Raw genomic sequence first — 25,756 nt, forward strand, 5'->3', positions numbered from 1 at the left:
CTGCAAAGACCACGAGGACTGAAAATCTGTTATTCGACCCTACATCCCAACAGGGGATAAAATGATTAGAAAAAGATAGTACACAATACATATTTGATTTTAGCTTTAGAAAAATAATTAAAATTAAGTGCGGTTTATATTAGGGCAAAGTCGAATCGCATCGAAACGTCAATCAAATACATAAGCATTACATAAACAGCCTATATAATCCATCCATTCCTTTGATTTCGAATTGAAAGTAAAAATTGTATTGTAAACCGGTCTAGTTGTAAAACAAAAAAACAACCTTCAGAAAAGCAATGTCCTCTCCACATGAGTATAAATTAGTTACAAATATGCGTTTTAAACTAGTCCGAAACACTAAATCTTTATTAGGTACTTACGTAAATATCACACACACATACCTGCTTAGGCTAATACTTCCTGCTTCATTTAGACATACCAATGAGTATAAAAAATAAATAATGCATTAACATGTCTGGCATTTTTGGTTTGGAGAAAAAAAGGTATATTTTTTGATAAATTATACATACATGCACAAGATCACGTCTATTTTCCGTTGAGGTAGGCAGAGACTACGGTATCCCACTTACTACTATACTATACTGTCACAGCACCTTCGCTAGTTGAAATAAAAACACGAATTACACTTAGTTCTTAGTTAGTTGGTTAGGGGTGATTTGCGTCAGACAGAGTACTGCGGGGCGGAAGGCAAGAGGGAAACCATTGCTCTATTTTTCCCTAAAAAGTAGCGAGTAGAAAAAATGCTTCACCGACAAGAGCGTAGCTCTTAAATTAGTGGTGACACTTAGTTCATTAGGTAAGCGTTCCTTCATGTCCCATCAAAGACAGGCGATTACTACGACCAAGACGGCCCAACGACTAAGTTTCTTACAAAATAGCCTTGCGATTGACCACAATCCCATCTGATGGTAAGTAAAGACGTGGTCTAAAGTGGTACACGCTTACTTAAGTAAGCGTTACCTAAGTTACCACTTCAGACCACATCAACAGAGGTTACCAGAATTTGTGCCCGGTTAATAGCATGGCCTCCACCAACCCGCATTGGAGCAGCGTGGTGGAGTATGCTCCATATCCCCTCCGGTTGATTGAGGGGAGGCTTGTGCCCAGCAGTGGGACGTATATAGGCTGTTTATGGTTTTATGTTTTATTGGCATAGGCTCGCCCTCTATTCCATGGGACTTATACCTGGCAATAAAGTACCTAATAAATGATTTTATTGTCATTATTGTAGAAGAACTTCTATTCCGTGAGTATTTAATTATAGATATAAGTACATAAAAACAAAAGGTCACTGACTGACTAAAAATAGAAAGAAATCTCAGAAACTATAAATGTTAGGAGTTTCAAAATTTGCATGGGGATTTATTTTAGAATGTAGGTGCTCAGTAAAACGGGATTTTGCGAGAGTTAACCCCTAAAGGGGTGAAAAGGGGTGGCAACGTGTGTAATGAAACGTGTATAGTTTTAATAGTGTTTCACGCGAACGAAGTCGCGGGTAAGATTTAGTTGTCAATAAAAATAGGTACTTAATAAAAATGATTTCGCTTATAAAGACTCCCACTCGCACTTGACCGGTTTGTATTTGGATGTGCTAGCGGCCGCCCGGTCATGTGATCTACATTAGAACATAACATTTTAACTGAATTATTATTGAGTCTGGTTTGCCTTGACAAACAAAGACATATTTGTTAAAATTCAAACTAAAATTTTTGCTAGACCAATATTACATACATACATAATCTTACGCCTATTTCCGTGTGTTTGTTCGTCTATGGAAGGGAAAGTAGGAGGAAAGAGAGGAAGAAGAGCTTACATGGAATAAAAGGAGGCGAACATCGAATAAGAATAAGAATAAGGATAAGAATAAGGATAAGAATAAGGATAAGAATAAGGATAAGAATAAGGATAAGAATAAGGATAAGAATAAGGATAAGAATAAGGATAAGAATAAGGATAAGAATAAGGATAAGAATAAGGATAAGAATAAGGATAAGAATAAGGATAAGGATAAGGATAAGAATAAGAATAAGAATAAGAATAAGAATAAGGATAAGAATAAAGATAGGAATAAGGAAGTCAAAAAATTGAACTTTGATAGACAAGATTATAGAATTTTCTGTTACACCGACAAGAGTTTGGCTTTTAAATTGATGATGATGACGCCGAGACACACAATTCTGACTTGCTTCTCTTGCTTCCTCCGCATTCATCATTCGTTTCATACACGCACGCCAGTTCAGAGTAGATCGTACTGAATCTTTTTTAAGGACATACCTACCTACCCAATTTGGTCAATGTACGTCTTTCTAGGTGTTCCTCTCTATAACCTAGACCGATTTTAATAGTATTTAGATCCAGAAGGCAACTTGCATACCAAGATGGAAATATTCCTACACGGAAAAGATTTACAAGACGTTTTTTTCGTTATTAGATTATTATTCTTTATCTGTCATAAGAACATACTTCGATACCTAATAAATATTTCTTAAAACTGATGTATTGACATATTCAAACCAGATTAGACGGATGCGGAGCAGTCAAAAATGTATACGTAGGTATAATTTATATTAAGTAGGTAATATTATGTTAGAAATACATCACCAATTCTTATAAATCATAAATAAGTACATAATAATATGGATTTTTTGGTCGACATTTCAACTCTTGGCAGATAAACATAAACAGCGGATTATGTCTTCAACAACTCGATAAACTGTCTATAATGGCAATCTGTCATCATACCACACTCTGAACGCTATAAAAATCTTATTTTGACTGCGTGTGTGAGCGAGACAGACAATTTGCGAACGCTCCCCTTTACTCCCCAGATGGGGTCAATTTATATCAAATCCGTTCGCGTTGTTATCGTGTTTACGGCCAAACGAGGACACTAAAGAAAAATCATACATTCGTCCTAGGGCTTCAAATTCAAATATATCTTTATTCAGTAGGTAACACTACACACACACCCACACTGTACATACTATACACTGTAGAACACACACAACACACACACTACACACACACACACACACACACACACACACACACACACACACACACTCACACACACACACACACACACACTTACACTTTGAATCGTATTTTTTTCCATATCGTACGCCTGATCCGCCTGAAACTACTACGACTTTATGTAAGTCGTCCTTTGATATGTTTGCTCAGATAGAGATTACAAGCTGAGCTATGGTGCCTCTGCACTCAAAACAACATGAATTCACTCTAAACTTCGCCACAGTAGAGTAAAAAATATAAAAGAAAACAGTAAGAAACAAATTACTCCAACTTTTTGTTCGTCCTATTGTCTGCAGTCGTGCGCGCGCTATTTCGCGCTGTGCGCACACGCCGCCCGACTTACAACGCAACCTTGACCTGCGCAAATATATTTGACACGCCTATTGTAGGGCTTTTTTTAAAATACGCTTCTATTATTATGAAAATTAATTCGTTTTTTTAGAAGACGTCTTTTGTTGATTATTACGTTCAATGATGTGCCGTTCCCGGGAATGTTTCCAAAGTGGGAATATTCCTGTTGTATAAATTCTTTAAAAGTAACGTAACAAAATCGTTTCATGCGGAAAGCCACGGGAGCTCCGTGGTTCCTTCGCAATGAAAATCTGCACATTGACCTAGGTCTGCCAACCATTGCCCAATGGCTCAAATTAGCTTCCAAACGTTTTTTCGATTCTGCTCCGCACCACCCAAATCCCCCGCTTAGGGACGGTACTGAAAAGTATCGGCGTCCGAAAGACGTAATATACGATCCCGACGACCCGATTACTCTAGCCATAGTAGAGGCAGCCAATCAGCTCGCGACCAAACACTTCAGGACCCCGATACCGACCCCGCCGGCGTGGTCGACGATTTCCCTCATTCAGGGCTTATCGCTATCGACCCACTAGGGTCGATTAATTCTTTCAAATATTTTTCCTCTCAGACGACGCCCTGAGCCGAGGTTCGCGCCCAACTGGGCACCCTCAGGCCTGTTGTCTTAAACGTTGTACCGGGTGAGAGCCTTCAGCGCTCCCCATTTGTCCGGCCAAGTAGTTAATGCCATCTGCGGCAAATCTACAATAAGTCACGTCATAAAAAAAAAATAAGGACACTGGCTGCTTTTCTATTTAATTTTTTTTCTTATTGTACTCCGATCTTATCTGCTTAAAGGTTAGGTAAGTACTGAAGCTCTTTTTGTTTGCGCCTTTTTACTGCCGGGATGTTCCCAAAGTAGGAATTTTCCCTGAACGGCACTTCAGTAATTACGTTTGTCCAGATAAAGTTGATAATGTATGCATGTTGCTTATCGTCGCCTTATAGTAAGAACCTCGCATGCGCCTTTTTGAAAAATCACTTTCGGATGTGACTGTTGATCTGTCAGAAAGCTCGGTAAAGCGTGGGCAATCAGTTCATTTTACGATGGATGTACCTCTGCCTAGTCCTATTGGGGATACATAGACGTGCACTTAAGTTATTTGGACAGAAATACATTCCAAATACAAACAGACTCTAAGGTCTTAAAGTAAAAAACTCATTAGAGGCTTTCGCTAATCAAACTTCCGATCACGAGAGCCTTGCCCCTCTAACCACCCCACCACTGTTTCTAACCTTGATAATTACACTGTTGTAGGTAGGTAAAGCAACTCACAGTTTGTGCAAATGGCAGCCTCATGAATTGGAGCGAATAAATGGAAATATCAACTGAGGAAGGCAACTCACTCGTACACCTCGTCTGCTTTTATCAGGTACGGTTACTGTGATGAGAGGAGCAATTAGCGGGTTTATTGTTTTCCTGTAAATAGAGCCATCTTCTCTTCTTCTCTCGTGTGGGTTGTGAGGTGGATTGCCAACCCCATCAACCCTAGTGTCAGGGTTACTATTGAGCCACCAAAGGCCCGCGACATGGCTCATGTAACGACTACAAACTAATAAAGCCATGCTATGCCATGCCATGTATAATAGAGCCATGGTAGCCCAGTTGGTAGAACGCTTGCCTCTCACTTTAAAGTCGCAGGTTCGAATCCAGCAGCAGCCTAAACCAATGATTGTCGAATTTGTTTTCGAATGCATATTTGCTTCATAAATGATTATCACGTGCTCAGCGGTGAAGGAAAACATTGTGAGGAAACCCACATTCCCGAGAAATGCATTTTCGGAAGATGTGATCTGTATTGAGCTCTCGTGTGAGCAATACGCCTAGTCCTAGTTATTAGCCCATATTGTCCCACTACTAACATACATTTTTAAATAAACCTACCAGGTGGTAGATTTATTGGCCAGCACGCAAAAAGAGTAAATTTTAAAACCTTTTTTCGATTTTTTTAATTACTTATCAGAATTGGTTCTCACGCCAGCCATATTGCATGGAATTTAAGTTCATGACACATAGATAATAAATTACTCTTATTTAAAAACAAACAGCAATCAGTCTCTCCTTAACTTCTTACGAGAATATGTTGTTACGAGTAAGTACATGAAAATAATTCCTACCCGCTATCGCTCCGCTCATGCGTGTAGCCTCCTCCGACGTGCAGTTACGTAAGTTGTTGGAAAGTTCAAGGTGACTCAACTGGTTCAATGGATCAGTGATCCAGTGAGGAACAGCTTGTTGGACTCAGTTCAGATCAACGGAATTTGTTACTGATAACATGTTACGGATGCTTGTAGGAAAGATAACGTAACCCTGATTCAGATGAGATAGGTAGAGTTTAATAATCAAGGAGGTTTTACTTTTTACCCGTCTTTCAAAAAGGATTACCTAAGTGTGTCAAAAATATATATTTGTTTATGGATTTCTTTATACTTACCTCTGAAACACCCCAACCCCAACATCTAGAAGGACTCTAATGGATGAAATAGGTAAAATTTCTTCTTGTGTTTTCTATAATATGAGGACTTCTATAATGGTGAGGACCATTACCTTCTCCCCTTCCAAAAAATTCACATTTCTCTCTCCTCTCCCGAATTAACTTGGTTACTTAAATCCATAATTAAGTTTTGTATAATTGGTTCTGGCCTAAAAATGAAAATCTGGTTCTCAAATTCCATCCTCGTCACCATTTTACACTCAATAATAATTGATTGGGCCTAGGATTAATTATCACCGAAACCACATTACACGAGAAACAACTCTTTATTCGGTACTTGAAATACAAAGACCACCTTTACATCTATATGTGTATAATATAGACTACTAACTATAGCTTTCTTATCTATGGTTTAGGGTTGCTACACTAAGTAAGTAAAATGTTTATTTTTCAAATAAAAAAAATATATGGAAACAATAAAAACCCCACAAAACAAATTCCTCGGTTTATCTGTGGAATGTCTATCGATTCGTCTTAAACTCTTAACCGTTCGATGGTTATGGTTTCCCAATCCAATATTATTGAAATGGTTGCTCCCGCGCAAACAATTCCTTGCAGATGCCATATTCTTGCGGTTTATGTTATTTTTGTTTACTTATTTAAATCTATGGTCACAAAGCGTGTTTTTTGGAGTGGCAGAATTACTTTAACATAAACCAAAATCTCTAATTGAAGAAGAGCCGAGCCTAGGTTAGACTATAATATCCTTACGGATTACAAAGTGATTTTTGTTGCACCGGGATTCGAACCCGTGACCAATATTCCTAAAGTGGGAATGTTCCCGTTGTAAAAACTCTTTAATAGTGAGGACACTGGCTACTTTTCCTTTTCAAATTGTTCTTTGAACTCTGGTCTTATCTGCCATAGGTTACGTAATAAAGCTCTTTTTACATAAGTTTTGCGCCTTTTTACTGACGGGAACGTTGCCAAAATTGGAATATTCCCGAGAACGGCACAGCACTGATTACGAGTAGGTATATTTACTGTACCAAGGATATGTTGCAATTTATTGAAAGGTAAATACATCTTTTAAATAAAATCAACATTAATACGTGAGGTGACAGATACTCTTACATCAGACGTAAGTAACTACGAAAGTAATTACTTAAAAATTGCCTAATAATTACATCACTTATTTTTTAACTTAAATGTCCCATAAACTCACGCTAATGGTAATCTATTCATTTAATTTATTCATTGCTTTTACATGTGTATATACGTACATAGGATCTTATAGGTAACTAGCTTAGCGTCATCAACATGGAAACCCTGACTAGGGCCTTGCAATATATTCGACATGCATTTTAACAACAAATCAATAATAACATTTTTGTAAAAAATAAATTAGTACCGTTAAATAATAAAATAGAATACAATTTGTTGAAAAGTCTAAAATATATTTAAAATGAAAATTGTAAAATTAAATAAATAAATAAATAAATGTCAATTTTATTATTATAAAATATTTAGATTAATTATTTAAGTACATTACTACTATTACTATTTTGGTACAGATAGAGCTATTATAATCTGTTAGAAAATAGCTTCCGATATTTTTTTAAACTAGGTAGACTTCGATTATCGTGCGTTTTTCAATTACCTTTTATCTCTTTAAGATGTGATTTCCGGGACAATATCTGTACTATACAGGTGTTAGTGACGTCTTTGAAGGATGATTCCGACCATGATTCTAAGTTTATATCAAGTGGATTTTTCCGTCACAAAAGTATGAAACCTGTATGTAACCAAAAGTATGAAAACAACACAAAAATATTCATGAATTTTCGGACAAGAAATTCCACTTGATATCAACTCAGAATCATGGTCTGAATCATCCCCTTCAGTATTCGTTACGAAATAGCTAATACATAGTGCTCTTCCAATCGCAAACTATCTCCATACCAAATTTTATCAAAATACAAAAATTCATCAACTTATTTTCAACATTTGAAAATATGTTGAACTGTATGCCTATCTCTAAATACACGTAAAATATCTACACTTTTATGCCTGTTATGGCAACACTAAAATTGTTATTACACATTTTGAAAACGGAACATATTTGCATGCAAGGTTTTGTGGTCTATTGTCAACATGCAATGGCTGCCTGAGGCAATTCTATATTGAATTCCGTCAGTTTCACATTTGCTAACCGAAATAGATAAGGTTGGTTATAATTACGAGTTTTTATAGGTCGTAAGTTTGCTCTCACAGTCATTCATAGTTCGTGCTAATAAAAATGATTTATCAATTTCGCTAGTTGGCTTGATAATAATGATTGTAGACTAATTAATGTAGTACCTATACAGGGTGTTAGTCATATCGTAACGAATACTGTAGGGGATGATTCCGGCCATGATTCTGAGTTAATATCAAGTGGAATTTTCCGTCGCAAAATTCATGATTTTCGATATCAACTCAGAATCATAATCAGAATCGTCCTTTAAAGTTTTCGTTACGATGTCAATAAGACCCTGTATATGTTATTATTTAGGATTGATTTTATGGTTTATAGTTTTTTTGCAGACTATTGAAGACTATAGAGAACCGGAGAGGAAATATGATTGGCCACCTGATACGACACGATTCATTTATAACAAACATTATAGAAGGAAAAATTGAAGGGAAGAGAGGAAGGGGTAGACCTAGGATAACATTTATGAAACAAATAAAATAGAAGGTGCAGGTCGTGTCGTATCGGGAGGTGAAGGTTTTGGCGGGAAGAAGAGAGGAATGGCGGTTACTCCACCGACAAGAGCGCAGCTCTTAAATAGAGAGAGAGAGAGAGAGTTTTTTTGGCCGCTCCGCGTTCGGCAGCCGGCCAGCGCTGGCGTCGCTTCGCCGTGGCGTCGTCACGTGGACGTTGCGCAGACGCTGGCACGACGACGACGCTAGAAAGACGCTATTGTGGAGGGTCACTGAATGTGCTGAGCCATAATACTTATGACCACATTTCCTACAATAAATTGTATTTCATTTCATGTCACTGGCGCCCGACAACATTATAGCTAAGTTTATGACAAACACTCTTCAATATAATGAATCAGCTGTTGATTTAAATGACACCCGTTACTAACCTAGCATAATGGGTTGTCTACAGTGATGGGCGCATATGAATGATTTGTTCGAATGACTATTCGGATAGGTAGGTATTAGAATTATTCTATTAGAGGATTTGTAGGTTATTCGTACTATACGAAAGAAACAATTCCTTCAAATTAATATGCGTCAATCGAATTATTTATTTGTTGTTTTTCATCATTTATCGCTTTTTAGTTAAATGTTTAGTAAAAGGTTTTTACTCTTCAAAAATACTAATATAAGTAAGTAATAACTAAGTAATAGTAATATCGTGTGTTTATTATATTTCTTTCCGTTTTCATGTTTACATACTATTACTGAATTCCACCGTCCTGTATTTCAGTGTAAGTATATCAATTATTTACACCCTAAGTTTGCCTGGAAGAAATTACTACTTACTTTTCCTTTATGTGCAATAAAGTGTTTTTAGATTGAATTAAATTGTATGTGTTAACATAAAAACAAAGCAATCAATGACACGTTGCACATATTACAAAAAAATCTTACGAATAATTCGAGTGTATTTATTTAAACAATTGCCCATCACTAGTTGTCTATGTCTGTAGGTGTGGTGGCGCCAGGGTTTGACGTATTTTCTTGCTATACTATTTGCGCTCTAGCATGGTGCGTATGACAGCAGGACAGAAAGATAGAGAATATAGCCTAGTGCGAAAGGGACATCTACAACTACTCACTATTCTAACAGCTGTCCTACACATAATGTTATAACGCAATATAGCTATCGCGAAACCGTTGACATAATAACTAAAACTGTGCCAATTTATCAGCCTTCCGTGTCCAACTGTTACTTATGTAAACTGCGACATGATATAAATGTCCCGGTAATGGCTAGCTTCCTTCGTAAACGTGAAGGGTTACGCTACTCGTTATGAACATCTATGGAGCAAGTGCTTAATTTTTTTATTACTTTTATTTTAAAGTACTCCCGCGACAATGAAAGTAAAGGCACAGGCACAATGCAGTAAACCAATAGCTGTACGTCTTTTTTCTACATAGATAGCATTTGCTGCGTCTATTGGTCGAAAGCCTCGATATATATCGCGCCGCGGTTGCCGAGCAGACCGAACTGTAGTAATATGACGTAAAAACCGACGAAAGTTTTATGAGCTGTAGTTGTTTAGTTACGGACTCACCCTCACACACACACGCCACACACACCACACACACATACACATAGCAGGTAGCATCACCTTACCTATTAAGTAGTTATTATAACCTGTAACTCACCCCCTAGCTTTATCCCGTTTTTCACAGGGTCCGCTTACCTAACCTGAAGATTTGACAGGTCTAGTTTTTTACAGAAACGACTGCCTGTCTGATTTTCCAACCCGCGAAGGGAAAACGAGCCCAATTCAGATTAGGTCACATACCTCCGAAAATACATTTCTCGGGAATGTGGGTATTATAATCTGTAACTACATACTGGTAAATGTGAACTAATATTGTCATTCAAATCTTTTTTAGTACATAAAGATTTATTATTATCGATTGTTAAGAGTTTACGAGACACTAATGGTACCTAGTAAGTAATATCATCTAACTTACTTCTAGTTAAGCCTCCACCAACCGAGCTGTTGCAACGAAAACTGCACCACAGTGGACCGTAAGACAATTGCCTGTAATTGTCCAGACTTTCACAAACACCACTTATCTCGGAAACTAGATAAACTCACTCCAGGCACTGTTTTAGTTATGTCAGTGCTTTGGCAATACCTGGGTAATAAGTCATGTCTTAGCACCGCAATACTTCCCGATAAAGTGCTTGAATGAATTAGACTATAAAGGTGCGAATTAATCAAAAATACTTTTAAGATATGCTCCATACCCCTCCGGTTGATTGAGGGTAGGCCTGTGCGCAGCAGTGGGGCGTATTTAGGCTGTTTATGTATGTAATTTTAAGGTATTAACTCATCATCTCCCTAGCATTATCCCGTTTTCCGTAGGGTCCGCTAACTCAAAATATCAAATTCAAAAATATCTTTATTCAGTAGGTAACATAGTTTGAATCACCATTTCTTACATAACAAACGTCTCATCCGCGTAAAACTACTGCAGCTTCTCACAACATGTATAGCCGGGGAAAAGAAGCTGCAAGAAAATGTATTATTAGGGCATAAGGCTAATAATCTCGTTCAATGGGATCTTACCTGATCTTACTGACGTCAATAGACATCAAAGTATACTTCTGGAGTTAAAGACACAGAATAGAAGTTTAAGGGAAGCAGAAAGTAGAAGAGGCTGTGATAGAAAAACGTGATAAAATGATGAAATTATTATTACGTTTTTCTTGATTAAAATTATTAATAAGTTAAATAGAAAAAAGAAAATGTTTTTAATTAGTTTTAGATCTGTCTTTATTTAGTAATCAAAATTTCATAATTTATCTTTAACATAATACACGCTCCTGTCTTAACCTCAATTTTCACGCCCTTTCCAAATGTCTGGGATATAGAATCGACATACAAATACTTTTGGTTCTCTACACCTTTTTGAAGTCGGCCATCTCCCTCACAACCCACACGACAGAAGAAGACGATATTAATTAAGTGTAATTTCTGCAACTATCCATCTGCGCTGTGACAATAATAATGTCAGTAAATAGGTACGAGAGATGGACAGAGCTAGGCGTAAAGTTTGGCAGTAGCTGTGTAGGCCAGGGCCGAACGATATCCGTGCGAAGTTCTCCTATTGTCTTACTGTTTGCGACAGCATTTGTTATTTAATGACTGCATTTGTGGCTTGTATTTGTTGATGTAAACATGTATTATGAAGTTGGGCAATTAGTTGCAGAAATAACGCAGTTGTATGTGTATTAGTATTGTCTATGAAGTTGAAACGTCTGGCGGATTGCAAATTGGCAACTTTATGGTTATATCATGTCGTAAATCTTGTCTATGATACACAAAGTTTAACTACACATGTGTAATCGTACGTTCCTAATTTCTATAAGTAACTAACTAAGAAAATATTTGTGCACTGAAGTCTAACCTCATTGGCAATCGTAAAGCATAAGTTAATAAAGCTAAATCGAACACGCTTTTCGAAATATATTTTCAATTCCCAAATGTAAATAATGAATTAAAAACATAGTAAATTGTTTTCTAATCGAAAATTAATCAATCATTGAACCAGATGGCTAGTGGAAACGGATTACAAAAACAAAACCGAATCAAATTATCGACCTTGTTATGAATGCCGAGTGCCACCGCTATTGAATGCAAATTCTATTTTTGTTTACTTTGTAGTTAGTAAGCTGTTGCTTATCTAAATAATTGAAATTATCTTACTATAGTTTTTAGTCACTCAGTCGATCTTGTCTGTCTGTCCGTCATTATTTTGCGTGGCTTGATATATTTTTTTTTACAGAAAGATAACTGTAGGTTTGTTGAAGTTGCCTAGATGAAATGTAGCAAAGGCGTCTCTGTATTTTATACTTCATTTGTGTGTTTCATTGTGCTCAATAATGAAAGCACAACAATAAAGTACTTACGTAGTTCTGAATTCAAATTCTGATACACGGTAAATCTAATACTTGATGAACATGAAACCTATTTCCATATTTCTAAGGTATTTAAGATGATCAGAAATCAATATAATTTTTATTTTAGACTTAGTTTCGAATTTGAACTACTTACGAATAAACGAAACGAACGAATCGTTTTTCCATATAAATTCAAAAGAAGAATCTAAATTAAAAATAAAGAATTTATTTTTTATTGATTTTATGTACTGTCCGTACATTTTCGTATTGACGTTTCGTAAAAAGTATATTATTATTTGACTACTTAGTTGTTTAAATACAAAAACGATGTTTGCCGAGTTAGTATGATCGATATTGACTCAATATTCATGTCATACTGACGTTTATAACCCGGTTCTTACCTAAGTGTTTCACAAAATTGAACCTACAACTATGTAAGTAAATACTGACTTCATAAACTACATTAATTTGAAAGGCTTCCTTTTTCACACGCATTCACAATAACCTTGCGTTTACTGTAAGCGCAGCAGTAACTAACCGGTCCAAATAAATATTAGCAGCTTACAGAGGTCACTGACTGACCATCGAGAGCAAAAGTATCTTCTATCTCAATCAATTGAGACTACTTTTTATAAACAAAGCACTCGGGTCATTAGAAAAAAAAACGTATTCGTTACACAGTTACGTTACGACGCGCGCCGCGCAAAAAACTAGTAAGTAGGTGCTTATCGTACCTACTTATTCATGTTTTGATGTTTTTTATAGGTAAGCTTAATAAAGGGACCCGAGAAATGCGTTTCGATGGTATGTGGGCTAACCAGTATTGGGCTGGTTTTTTTCCTTTCGGATCGGAAGGACATACAGGCTACTGTAAAAAAACCAGACCTGTTAAATCTTCAGTTTAGGTGAGCGGACCCTGTGAAGAACAGGATCAGAATGATGAAGTAACGATAATGATGATGAAGCTTATTAAAGGCCATGGCTTTGGGGAAAAAATAGAAGTAGTAAAAATAGTAGTAGCATTTTTATTCAGTAATGGGTTAATGTAGCTGGTGATAATTTATATATTAAGCAGGTAGGTATCTTTATTTTACCTGATTATCTGAAAAACCGTTGGTCCCGGTTATTTGCCGTAAAAACACCTCCACCAACCCGCAGTGGAACAGCGTGGTGGAGTATGCTCTATATCCCCTGCGGTTGATTGAGGTGAGGCCTGCGCCCAGCAGTGGGACGTGTATAGGCTATTTATCTTTGTGTATGTTTATTTTAAGGTATGCTGCATGATACTATAATAATTACAAGCATAGTTTAAACTAAAAATATCCTATCAAGATCTTCGTTTAGATAGCAATACTGCAACCTTGAATGTCAGTCAGGCCAGATAAACGCTAATGACCTGACGACTTACTTAGCTCAATTTGTTATATTCATTTAAAATGCTACTGCACTTATGAGAACGGACTTATGTGTACAAAAAAGCAAGGAAAAACTGCGTAAATAAAAAAAAAAAACAATACAAAACAAGAAAAAAGTATCTGCTTTATGTTATAGTTTCTTAGTATTGCGTTGCGTTGCGTTGATTCCCTGTAGATACTTGGGTAGGTAATAGGTATAATTATTGTGGCAGGAATTTATCAGGAAAACAGCATTGAAAATATTTATATTTGCCATGTTTAAAAGTATAATATTTATTTTTTTATTTATACAAAACAAAACGGACAAGAGCTTTTGAAGATATTAGACATGAAAAATCAATATTTTTTTTAATAATTCATAAAAAGCATTCTCAGGGTCGTCTTTGGAATCTTCATTAGCTTTTAAGAAACTACGAATTAGCATTATATTGTGAAGAAGTCTGAATAATGTTTCAATAATTTTATATCCATTTATTAGCGAATTATTAAGTTGTGTATAATTAAGTCCGACATGCATTACGCAAAATAAAGATGGCATTTCAGTTGATGCAGCTTTCGCCATTCGTCAAACGAAACTTTGCCTTTTTGAGCACAATTTTTACGATCCTCATTACATTATTGTTGCGAAATTCATATTCTGCAATAAATCTCATAAAAGCGCGCAGATCACGCCGCCGCGTCGCCGCGTTGGTTGTAATTTTACTTTTTTTAAACCGCAATGACAATGCGACGGTCAAGCTTACAGCCAGTACGTCGATTACAAATTCCGTTTTGCATAACACGAAATGAGCGGGAGAAATAAAATTCAATATCGATACGTGATATACCTAAGTAATGGTTTTTACCATTCACAAAATTTGCAAGCTGTCTCGTTTGTCAATTACATTGACGAGTTATCTTGTGTCCATCTCCCGCTTGTTGGTACAAATGCAGTAATGGAAGTGCATTACTTTAGTCACAAGACATTACTTAAAGGATGTCGTTCACGTGGGAGCAACTTATGGCGTCTGGGCGACCTTGGACGCATCGTAGGCGCATCTGTCAGATCTTTAATAAGTTATATTTTTAAATTGACTGAATTTGTAAAATACATACATACTATATAAACACACGCCTTTTTCCTAACGGGGTATAGAATTCCATTTGCTTCGATCCTGACACACTTCTCTTGCTTCCTCCACATAATATTTTATTTGCTTATTCGTCAATCGTTTCATACACGCAGGCCGGTTCAGAGTAGGCTGGATGTTTAAAATACCTTCATAATAATCATGTAAAGACGATTGTGAAACTTATTGTGGTGCTCCTTAAAGCGTGCCGTCGATCAATGGATAAATATAAAAAACAGTAAAGTTAACTGACATGCAATCTACAGCAAAGGCATTTAGCTGATTTACATTGTGGGTATTGCTTTTTTTTAGTTAAAATACGCATATATTGCAATAGGTACATTATTTACACACTTAGATACTTTATTTTATAAGATGATTCCGTGTTTTGAGGGCATGTTCCCATTTTGGAACGATTCCCGGCAGTAAAAAGGCGCAAAAGTTACGTAAAAAGAGCTTTATTACCTAGCCTTTCATAATTATATTTTTAATAATATTAATATTTATTTCTTTAATAATTTTAATATTTCTTTTAAAATTGTTCATGTAATGCTACATTTTCATGTTAATAATTTTCAAGTTTGAAACAAAGTTTGCGTAACTCGGAACACGGTTCCGGGCGACCAATCAGCTGTAATCATGATCACGAAAGAATTTGCATTGATTTGATTGGTGCATTATGTAAAATGTATGCTCGTGTCGATTCCATCACGTGATCGTTATCCAATCGCATTCTGTTAAGTTCTCGAAAAATGTAGGTAAGTACCTAACTAGCGATTAATTATGACGATGATTGCAAGCGATGATTGATTCTTTCGTGATTTTTCCTGTCTTTACAATATTGTTAATTAATACCTACCTATTTATTTTCGCCATTGTTTTTAAACCTCTCATGTTTACAAGAAAGCGTTTTCCTTGTGCGTAACAATAGATTTTTCTACGAAAATAACAGGAAATTTAATGACTGTATGAATGAATGAGGTATGGCGTGATACTTAATATGCCTGTTTACAGTCTTACAGCAGAGCTAACATATTTGCCAATATGAAAAAAGACAGATTTTAATGAAATTCAGTAGTTTTGTACAATTTTACCAGTCACATTCGAGTGCACGAAAGAAGAGACTGAGGTCGCCATTGTCGGGTATCTGAATTGTATATTATGTATTATTTTAAATTTATTTTTAATTCAATTAATTAATTTTTGATTGTTATAATTTTCATTTTAATAAATATGATTCTTTTTAATACATTTTAGTTTTGATTTTAATAATTTTTAACTTTATTTCATTATTATTTTAAAGGAGATCATCGGCTTTCCATACTTTCGCCGGCCCAAATATGAAAGTGCCGGCCAGAGAAAAAAAATGTGCCGAACCTTTCGAGTAGATTGCTTTGAACATTTTTTTACTATGACACTAAACGTGTATGACCATTAGTTTGGCTTTAATTGGATTTTAAAAATCACGATTTTTCATACATTTTGTAAAAAAAATATATTATGTCCGTTAGGAAAAAGAGATATACAGGTGTATTACAAAGGACCGTTAGAACATTTATTAGTATGGCGCCAAACTTCTATGACCATTATTTTAAAATTTTAAAATTTTTGATTGTAATAACTTATAATTTTAAAGTGACATAATTGTATATTACAATATGGGTACCTACACGAAATAAATGCATTTTTTTTATTTATTACATAATTTCACAGCATATCAACTTAAAATCATGATTTGAATCATTCCTTAGATTTCTTTACGATGTCACTACCAGCCAGTATATTCTAGGGTCCTAATTTAAGTTGCCTAACTTAAGTACCTAAATAAATTTTAAAAAATACGGGCAGGTATTGTACGCATAATGTTGTAAAGCAAAAGTTAAAAAAAAATTAAGATTGGCCTCACCTGACACCCCGTCTCCACATCAGCATAGTATCCTGCTGCTCGTCCTGTGCACGTAAACCTCGTCTTCGGAACTCTGCCTTGCTTCAGTCCACTCTGAAACAACAAAGATATACCAACGTCTTTATCTATAATAATAAAATATTGTAATTGTCACCTCGCGCTAAACGGCCTCTGTGGTCCAGTGGTTGAGGGTTGGACTCACGACCTGGAGGCCCCGGGTTCGAATCCCGGTGGGAACATATCACAAAAATCACTTTATATTCCCTAGCTTGTTTAGGACATTACAGGCTGATCACCTAATCGTCCGAAAGTAAGATGATCCATGCTTCGGAAGGCACGTTAAGCCGTTGGTCCCGGTTACTGCTTACCGATGTAAGTATGTAGTCGTTACATGAGCTATGTCAGGGGCCTTTGGCGGCTCAATAGTAACCCTGACACCAGGGTTGATGAGGTTGGTATTCCCACCACAACCTACACGATAAGAAAAAGAAGAATAGCGGTCAAACGTCGTACTCATTGTTACATAGTTCATAAATAAAATTCGAAAATAAGTCGAAAAATAATATGAGATTGATTTTTGATCATCTTAGCCTTATAATTTCTTTTTGACCCAGTCTATAAATAAAAAAAAAACAAAATGTCTTGCAACCAAAAAACATTGCGTCGGAATCGATTACACTTATGGGTATATGAAAATAATTATTATTTTAGACCTTCAAGTGGAATTGCAGCTTCTTTGACAAGTTCAACCTCAGTTCAACATGTTTCGTAAAGATAGGCAAAGGTCCGCTGATGGATTATGCCATTAGTTAATTTGTTGAGTTCTGTTCAACACAACCTCGGTCCTTGTTGTATGCTAATTCGAAATTTAAACTCATATCACAAGTAATTAATCATTATTGCAGATTTGTTTATTGAATTTTTATGTGGCGCCTATTTTGAAATTCCTTACTTAAAGGTAATTTGAAGACATTATTATTATAGCATTACTATAATTTTACGCACATGTATAGTCACGAGTACTAATATGTATACACACTTTGAATCCATGTCGCATTAACTTTTTTGACAAATTAAATAGTAAATCCCATTAAATGTCAAATATGATTGTGCGACAGGGTTCTAAAGTTTCTTAGGTGCATGATATGGGCGACCTTATTGCACTAGAGCAATTTCTTTCAGGCAACCACTACCAGGAATTAGCCGTAAGTAAAATTGGCATGCGGGATGGTGGAAAAAAAGACAATTCTGATAAAGTAAATCACGTAGGTAGCTATTGACCATTTTGAATTCGTACGCTCACGAGTATTAATATGTATACACTTTTTGACAAATTGAACTGTAAGTCTCACTAAATGTCAAATATGTTAGTGCGACAGAGTCCTACATTATATTGCCCATATTATGACTGTACCTACACATCAATGATGGTGTTACCAACGGGTTAATATATTCAGATTCACGTATAACATCTAACTTGACAAGTTGACCAATTGTTAGGTAAATATTTCGGTATTTTCCTTAGGAACCTACAAAGTTACCGGCGCCTACGCAGCCGTGTGCCGCCCAGACAGCGGCTGTGTCAATAAATGAATTATGATGCTGGTCGCGTCTTTGACAAATATACGTGCTGAGTGGGCTAATATATGCTGTTTGTGAATAAATTGTTATTTAGTATAAGTATTCGAATATTTGTCATTGATAGTTTATGTTGTGGTGGTATTTTAAAGTCCTGGCTTTGAATCCCGATTGGGACAATCACAAAAAACAGTTTATGATCCTTAGGATGGTATTAATAAACTAATCTCAGCTATGACTGCCCTCAAGATCGTGCTCAAGTCCCTGTTTTTATATAAGAACTGTCACATTGACATGATCTTGAGGGCAGTCTCGAAGCTGAGATTAGTTTATCAATACCATCCTTAGTTTCCTTAGGACATTGCAGGCTGATCACCCGATTGTCCGAAAGTTCGTATCGTACTTCGGAGGGCACGTTATCAGTCGATCCCGACTAATATTTACTTAAGTTGTCGTGAACCATACATAATCATGTAAGGTCACGAATTATCTGAATTCTGAATCACATTCCAAAACTGAAATGTGTCATAGTTATATGAAATACCTATGGGGCAAAATACCCATAAATGGGCAACGTGCCCATAGCTGTCTAAATATAGGGTAAAAAACCAACGATGTTAGAATATGTGATTAGAATGTTTCATAGTTATATGAATACCTATGTGGCAAAATACCCACAAATGGACAACGTGCCCATAGCCGTCTGAATATAGGGTAAAAAGCCCACGATGTTTGAATATGGGGTGAAACCCCGCGAATGGCCTCCAACCGCCCCTTACAGCCATCCCTGTCCACCTGATTGCCTTGATAAATTCATCTGATTACCTGATAAATCACCACAACGATATTACCTACTGCAATGTTTTACTGTTTGTTTTACTATCCGTTTTACTGTTTACTGTCTGTTGTTCTCTTTATCGATTTGTATCAGATAATACAAATATAGCATAACTGATATCTAAGTAATTAGGAAAATATATAAGTATTATAAGACTTAACTGAATATTCTTCCTGCACATCGACAGGAAGTCTGATAAAACTGTTGTTGATTGTTATACCTGAAAACACACTGTTTCTTCTCTAATCTGTTTCTGAATAATCTGAATATTCTTTGATTTCTGTTCTCTCCTCTTAATGCAATTTCATTTGTTCCTTTGTCGATTTATACCAAATAATACAAGTACCTATAGCATAACTGATATCTAAGTAATTAGGAAAATATATAAGTATTATTAGACTTAACTTGGGGGAGACCTATGCCCAGCAGTGGGCGTCGTACGGCTGATGATGATGATAAGACTTAACTGAATATTCTTCCTGCGCATCGACAGGAAGTCTGATAAAACTGTTGTTGATTGTTATATCTGAAAATACACTGTTATTTCTGCTCTGATCTGTTTCTGAATAATCTGAATGTTCACTGATTTCTGTTCTCTGTTCTAATGCACCTTCTTTTGTTCTCTGAAAATTATTTAGTTTTTTCGTAATGACAGCCCGCCAAAAAGCATCAACTTTTTTCTGGCCAGTGTTATTATGACATATATAACCTACAAATCGATTACTCACTCGAGTAAAAATAAAATCGATATGATGCATTTTAATATTATTATGAATTTGATTATTTAAATTCGAGAACTGATTACAGTTCGAGACATAAGTAAGTATGTAGTCGTTACATGAGCCATGTCAGGGGCCATTGGCGGCTCAATAATAACCCTGACACCAGGGTTGATACATACATAAACTCACGTCTATTTCCTACCGGGGTAAGCAGAGACTATGGAATTCCATTTGCTTCGATCCTGACGCACTTCTCTTGCTTCTTCCACATTCATCAATCGCTTCATACACGCACGCCGGTTCAGAGTAGATCGTACTAAACCTTTTCTAAGGACATCTCCGATTTGGTCAATGTAAGCCACCAGGGTTGATGAGTTTAGTGATCCGCCTCACAACCCACACGATAGAAGAACAGAGTTCTCATTCATCAAATACGTTTTTATCTTTAAACATTATCAGGTTTGAAGTAATCATGATAATCAAGAATTTCGGTATTGCGTCCACGTAATCTGTAGGCATCTACTTATCTGTCCATTGTTTTGTCATTCGTCATCAATTGGCTGACAATCAAGTTGAATAATAGCTAGAGGCATGGTATAAGAAGACCATTTTATTTTTTTTTATATATTTTTTTCATCTCGAGCTCCTCCGTGCTTCGGAAGGCACGTTAAGTCGTTGGTCTCGGCTGCATTAGCAGTCGTTAATAACCATCAATCCGCACTGGGCCCGCGTGATGGTTTAAGGCCCTATCCATCCATAGGGAAGGCCCGTGCCCCAGCAGTGGGGACGTTAATGGGCTAATGATGATGATGATATTTTTCCGCTGACATGGTTCATGTTATGACGACCACTACCATCAGAGATAGTAATGACCGGGACCACCTACGTAAGTTGATAGGTAAGTAACTATTTATTTGTTTTCTAGTTTTCAGTGCACATAAAATAAAACAGTTTAACTTAAAAAGTTTATTTACCTTTTTTTTTTTAATTTGAATAGAACAGAAAAGTTGTGGCTAAAACGCGAATATACTTCACCATGCTGCTCCACTGCGGGCAATTGGAGGTATTAGGGCTAATAGTCCGAGATCAACTAAGGGGCTCAATGTGCCAGAATCGAAATTACTTTTTCGAACAATCAAGTGAATCAGCCTGCAACGTCATAACGAAACAAAAGGCAGCATGCAAACAAGGATGCAGTGGGTCATACTAACGAACGTGTTTAAGGCTGCGTTTCCATTGACGCGGAGCTGTGCGGAGACAAGCGGAGATATGCAGAAATCGACCAATCACCGTGAGGGAGAGAGTGACAGAGCGTCTTCGTTTTTCGCTCTCTCGATCGCTGTGATTGGTCTCCGCTCTTCTCCGCCCATCTCCGCGTCAGTGGAAACCCGGCCTAAGCTCTTATCGCTTTATCTTGCTGACATCAACTTATACGTAACTTGCCTTTCTATGTCCTGTAGCACACTATATTACCTCGTAAGTCGCGATGCCACGTCGATAGTAGATAGTATAGCAGCACAAGCCGTCTAACTCTGTTTGTACGTCTATTGTTCGCAACCAGCGTTGCGTTCGCCCTCTTTGGGAACTTCTCTGAACGTATTTTGTAATCTTTTGTTACGATTGTTTCTTGTTAAACGCTTTATTAATGTTTCGAGGCCTTAGAATGCGTATGACGTTTGTTTTATATTATGTGAAAATATAATGAAAGGTCACATTAGAAGGCAATTATGAGATTCTTTCGTATTTTTTTAATTGTACGTTTTTGTACGAGGCGTTACTTAACAGACTCAATAGAATTACAATGACGTCATAATATGAATGACCGAATGTGTCTAGAGTACACACCACGATAGAAGTCCCGCGGATTTTAAATGGAACTTCATGAAAAGTCATAACAATTATATGCAGACACTGCGACGTATGCGACGCGGCCGCGAAGAATTTTTGTGGCGCGGACTCTATCAGTTGTTAAGGTAGTTTAAATGCTATTTTTAAATTCGATTTCATTAATTTATTTTCGAGTTTATCATTAGATTGGCAATACGCTAGATTCCAACTAGTCAAATGAATAACTTTTTAATAAAAGTCAAAACACGAAATTACTATGGAATTTGTATGAAAAAGTACACTGTAACGACATAGAAAAACGTGACAAAATGTCGGACATATTATTACATTATTATTGATTAAAATTCATAAATAATTTAAATAGTAAAAAGAAAATGTTTTTCGCAAGTTTTAAATCTGTCTTTATTTAGTAATCAGAATATCAGAATTTATCTTTGACCTAGGAAACTACCCAATTGAAATATTCTTTTACGCGCATCCCTTTTTAACGTTAGTACGATAACAATGACAGCAGATATAGTACATTGCCTAGTAGTGCGAAAGAGAAGAAAGATATGTCAACATAATCAATCATGCTACCTTAAATAGGGAACTACTGAAGAAATAAATACAGATAACGGAAGTGACACGGTTCGGTGATGGAGTAGCAAGCTTGCAGCACAATTACAGTTTACATCGGCAATTACAGCTGGTAAACGATAGATAGATCGGGGAAGCGATATCGCTAACAATGGGGGAAGGAAATAAATTGTTAGTGTAATAGTGGGCTGGACGAAAGGAAAAGTAAAAGACGAGTTGTAATGGTCACTCGTTAGATCCGTATCGCTGCGAGACTAGAGCACAGGTAACGAATAGGTGTACAGAACTTGTGCAATGATAATTAATAAAGTTTATTATTATTATTTGTATGTCATTTCCATATCTCGGAACTATGGAGTCCCAGACTTTTGAAAGATGTGCGTGGGGCCGAAGCCAACACGTAGAGGCCCCTTAAGACAATTTAATCTAAATATTGTGTGACTCCAACCGGCGATTATCCCACTATGGGAGTGCGCCCAAAGCAATCACCGGTTCGTGTAGGACTATTGCAGATTATAGGAACAAAGGGAACTAGGCTATTCGGTTGGGGGTTAGTGGACCAGATACTGGGGCTATGGATTATATTATAAGTCTATACAATACATACATACACACACACATAAACTCACGCCTGTTTCCCACCGGGGTAAGCAGAGACTGTTTTTTGAGGCGAAAGGCACGAAAGAAACCACTGCCCTATTTTTTCCCTAAAAAAGTAGCATGGAGAATGCTACACCGACAAGAGCGTGGCTCTTAAATTAGTGATTTAGATTTTAAAAAAAAAGAACGTCTATGGCCCTGTGCCGAGGTTTTTCTTGCAACTTCTTTTCCCCGGCTATACAGGTTGTGAGAAGCTGCAGTAGTTTTAGGCGGATGAGACGTTCGTTATGTAAAAATTGACGATTCAAAGTGTAACTATGTTACCTATGAATAAAGATATTTTTGAATTTAAATTTTGATGAAGAAGCAGAGACTAAGTATGTGATTCTATTTACTTCAATTCTGACACACTTCTCTTGCTTCCTCCTCTACATTTCAAATGCATTCACGATTCATTAACAAGTAACAGCCCACGCCCATTCAATACAGTGTTGTTGTATTATTCAAATCCCAGAATAAGGCACGTGTCATTGTATATACAGCCTTCATTCAACCAGTACTAAGCGCGTGCTCAGCACTACTCTTTCTGGGATAATCCTCGGATATTTTATACAAACACCATTGTTGAAACTTCTAATTTTAGATAAGTTGGATATCCTCTGTTGTGTAATGTGATGTGGGCGGTGATTCTAGATGGATGGATTTAGATTTTCAATAAGTGAGGTGCGTTTAAAAGCTTGGCGCGGCTTTGTTTTTTTTTCCCTGGGTAATGTCGTTACATTTAGACGAGTGAGCAAATAGGATTGAAAAAAAAACAGATGTAGCCAATAAACTCAAATTGATCAATATTCCAGTTCCAACTTAAATACTTTACTTACTACTTACTAGTAGTAGTAGTTTTCTGCGTGTGCAATAAAATATTTGATGTTATGTATATAGATACCTCATCATCACCAGCCCATTAACGTCCCCACTGCTGGGCACGGGCCTTCCCTATGGATGGATAGGGAGTACGGGCCCAAAACTACCACGCGGGCCCAGTGCGGATATAGGTACCTACTAACTACTAATTTAAAAATTCCCCGCCAGTTTATTAAACTTCTTCTTCTGTCGTGTGGTTTTGTGAGGTGAATTACCAACCCCATCAACCCTGGTGTCAGGGTTATTACTGAGCCGCCAAAGGCCCCTGACATAACTCATGTAACGACCACGTGCTTACATCAGTAAGTAATAACCGGGACCAACGGTTTAACGTGCCTTCCGAAGCACGGATCTTTTCAGGACAATCAGGTGATCAGCCTGTAATGTCCTAACCAAACTAGGGATCACAAAGTGATTTTTGTTATTTGTCCCCACCGGGATTCGAACCAGGGACCTCCGGATCGTGAGCACAACGCTCAACCACTGGACCACGGAGGCCGTTAGTTTATTAGTAATATATTTTCATAGGTTACCTACGAATTTCTCACTGTTATCTACGTTACACTTAATTAGCATAGCCATTTAGTTGTGAAAAGCAAATAAATCTTTCATAAACCAGTCCCGCGAGTTACGTCCGATTGCATCCCGCAAGTCAAAAGTCGGGCCCTTTGCCGTAAAATACCGGTTACAGTTTTCATAATCTCGAATACCGCTTTAATGTCGCCCGCCGCCACCCATGACTAATCCAATTTAATAATGACCGCGCCAAATGTTTGCTAGAAACACCGTTTTGTAATACTACGCCACAAACCTTGAAAACATTTTGCTGAAATTCATTATAAAACTCTTTAAAACAAAACAAAGTGTCAATAAAAACAAAATCTATTTTTCGCACAATAAAATATGAATCGAATAAAAATTCAAACAGTAGCCACGAAATACCTCATTATAACAATAATAAAATAAATTAAACAAGGGCAAAGGTCTCATAAATCCTCATTGATGATAATATAACAAAGGTCTCATAAATCCTCATTGATGATAACTTAAAAAAACTTTTTGTATCAATACTTCTTTTCACTAATAAATTCACTGGCTATTTGACACGAAAAATATTTACGTAGCTAGATGTTAAATTAAAAAGATTATCATTTTGTTTTTTAAATCATAAAAGGCTTTTGACATATTTTTTTAGCGTCTAGCAGTCAGTTGCTTTATAAAGTGCGAATTCTCGTCAATTAAGGTTGGATGTCTTTATGTTTATGTGAAGATCCTGCCAGTCTAAATAATTTATAGCAAAGAGATTTTATGCGCAAAAAATAGGTTTAGTTTAGTGTAGCGCGGTCTTCACAGCGTGGTAGCCAAACTTGAACATATGGATATGGAAACAAGATGACGTGATGAAAATTGGACCAATATAATATGACAGTCGTCGTCAAGGTCGACCACACAGTTTATTAATTTGTGAATTATATTGAAAAAAATACTCGACCGCTTTTATAATAATTTGCATCTTAACTAATTTGGTAAATTCCTAAATAAGATAAATATAAATTAGAAAAGTTTTAATTAGGTATCATATATAGAATTATAATTATAAAAAAAACTGACAATAGACTAATTTGCTAGAATTTTAACTAAGTAGTTCTGAATAATATTTCTAAAGTTTGTTCAAAGAAGTTATTGATTTTATTATTTCTCTTTAATAAAGAGAGAGAGTTCTGTAAATTCCTACTGATCGTATAAGGTGTAAG

At 36.4% G+C, this 25,756-nt stretch overlaps 1 protein-coding gene across 3 annotated transcripts in view; it reads right to left on the reverse strand.

The window, feature by feature from the left end:
* Nucleotides 1-25,756, reverse strand: part of LOC126371259 (uncharacterized) — a 75,078-nt gene that overhangs the window by 16,701 nt on the left and 32,621 nt on the right. For all 3 annotated transcript variants that reach the window (XM_050016538.1, XM_050016537.1, XM_050016539.1), the window contains exon 3: nt 16,917-17,009. In XM_050016538.1, the coding sequence (XP_049872495.1) occupies nt 16,917-17,009 (93 nt within the window). The remainder of the gene's footprint in view (nt 1-16,916; nt 17,010-25,756) is intronic.

The sequence above is a fragment of the Pectinophora gossypiella genome, chromosome 12 (genome assembly GCF_024362695.1).
Source record: "Pectinophora gossypiella chromosome 12, ilPecGoss1.1, whole genome shotgun sequence".
Lineage (NCBI taxonomy): Eukaryota > Metazoa > Arthropoda > Insecta > Lepidoptera > Gelechiidae > Pectinophora > Pectinophora gossypiella.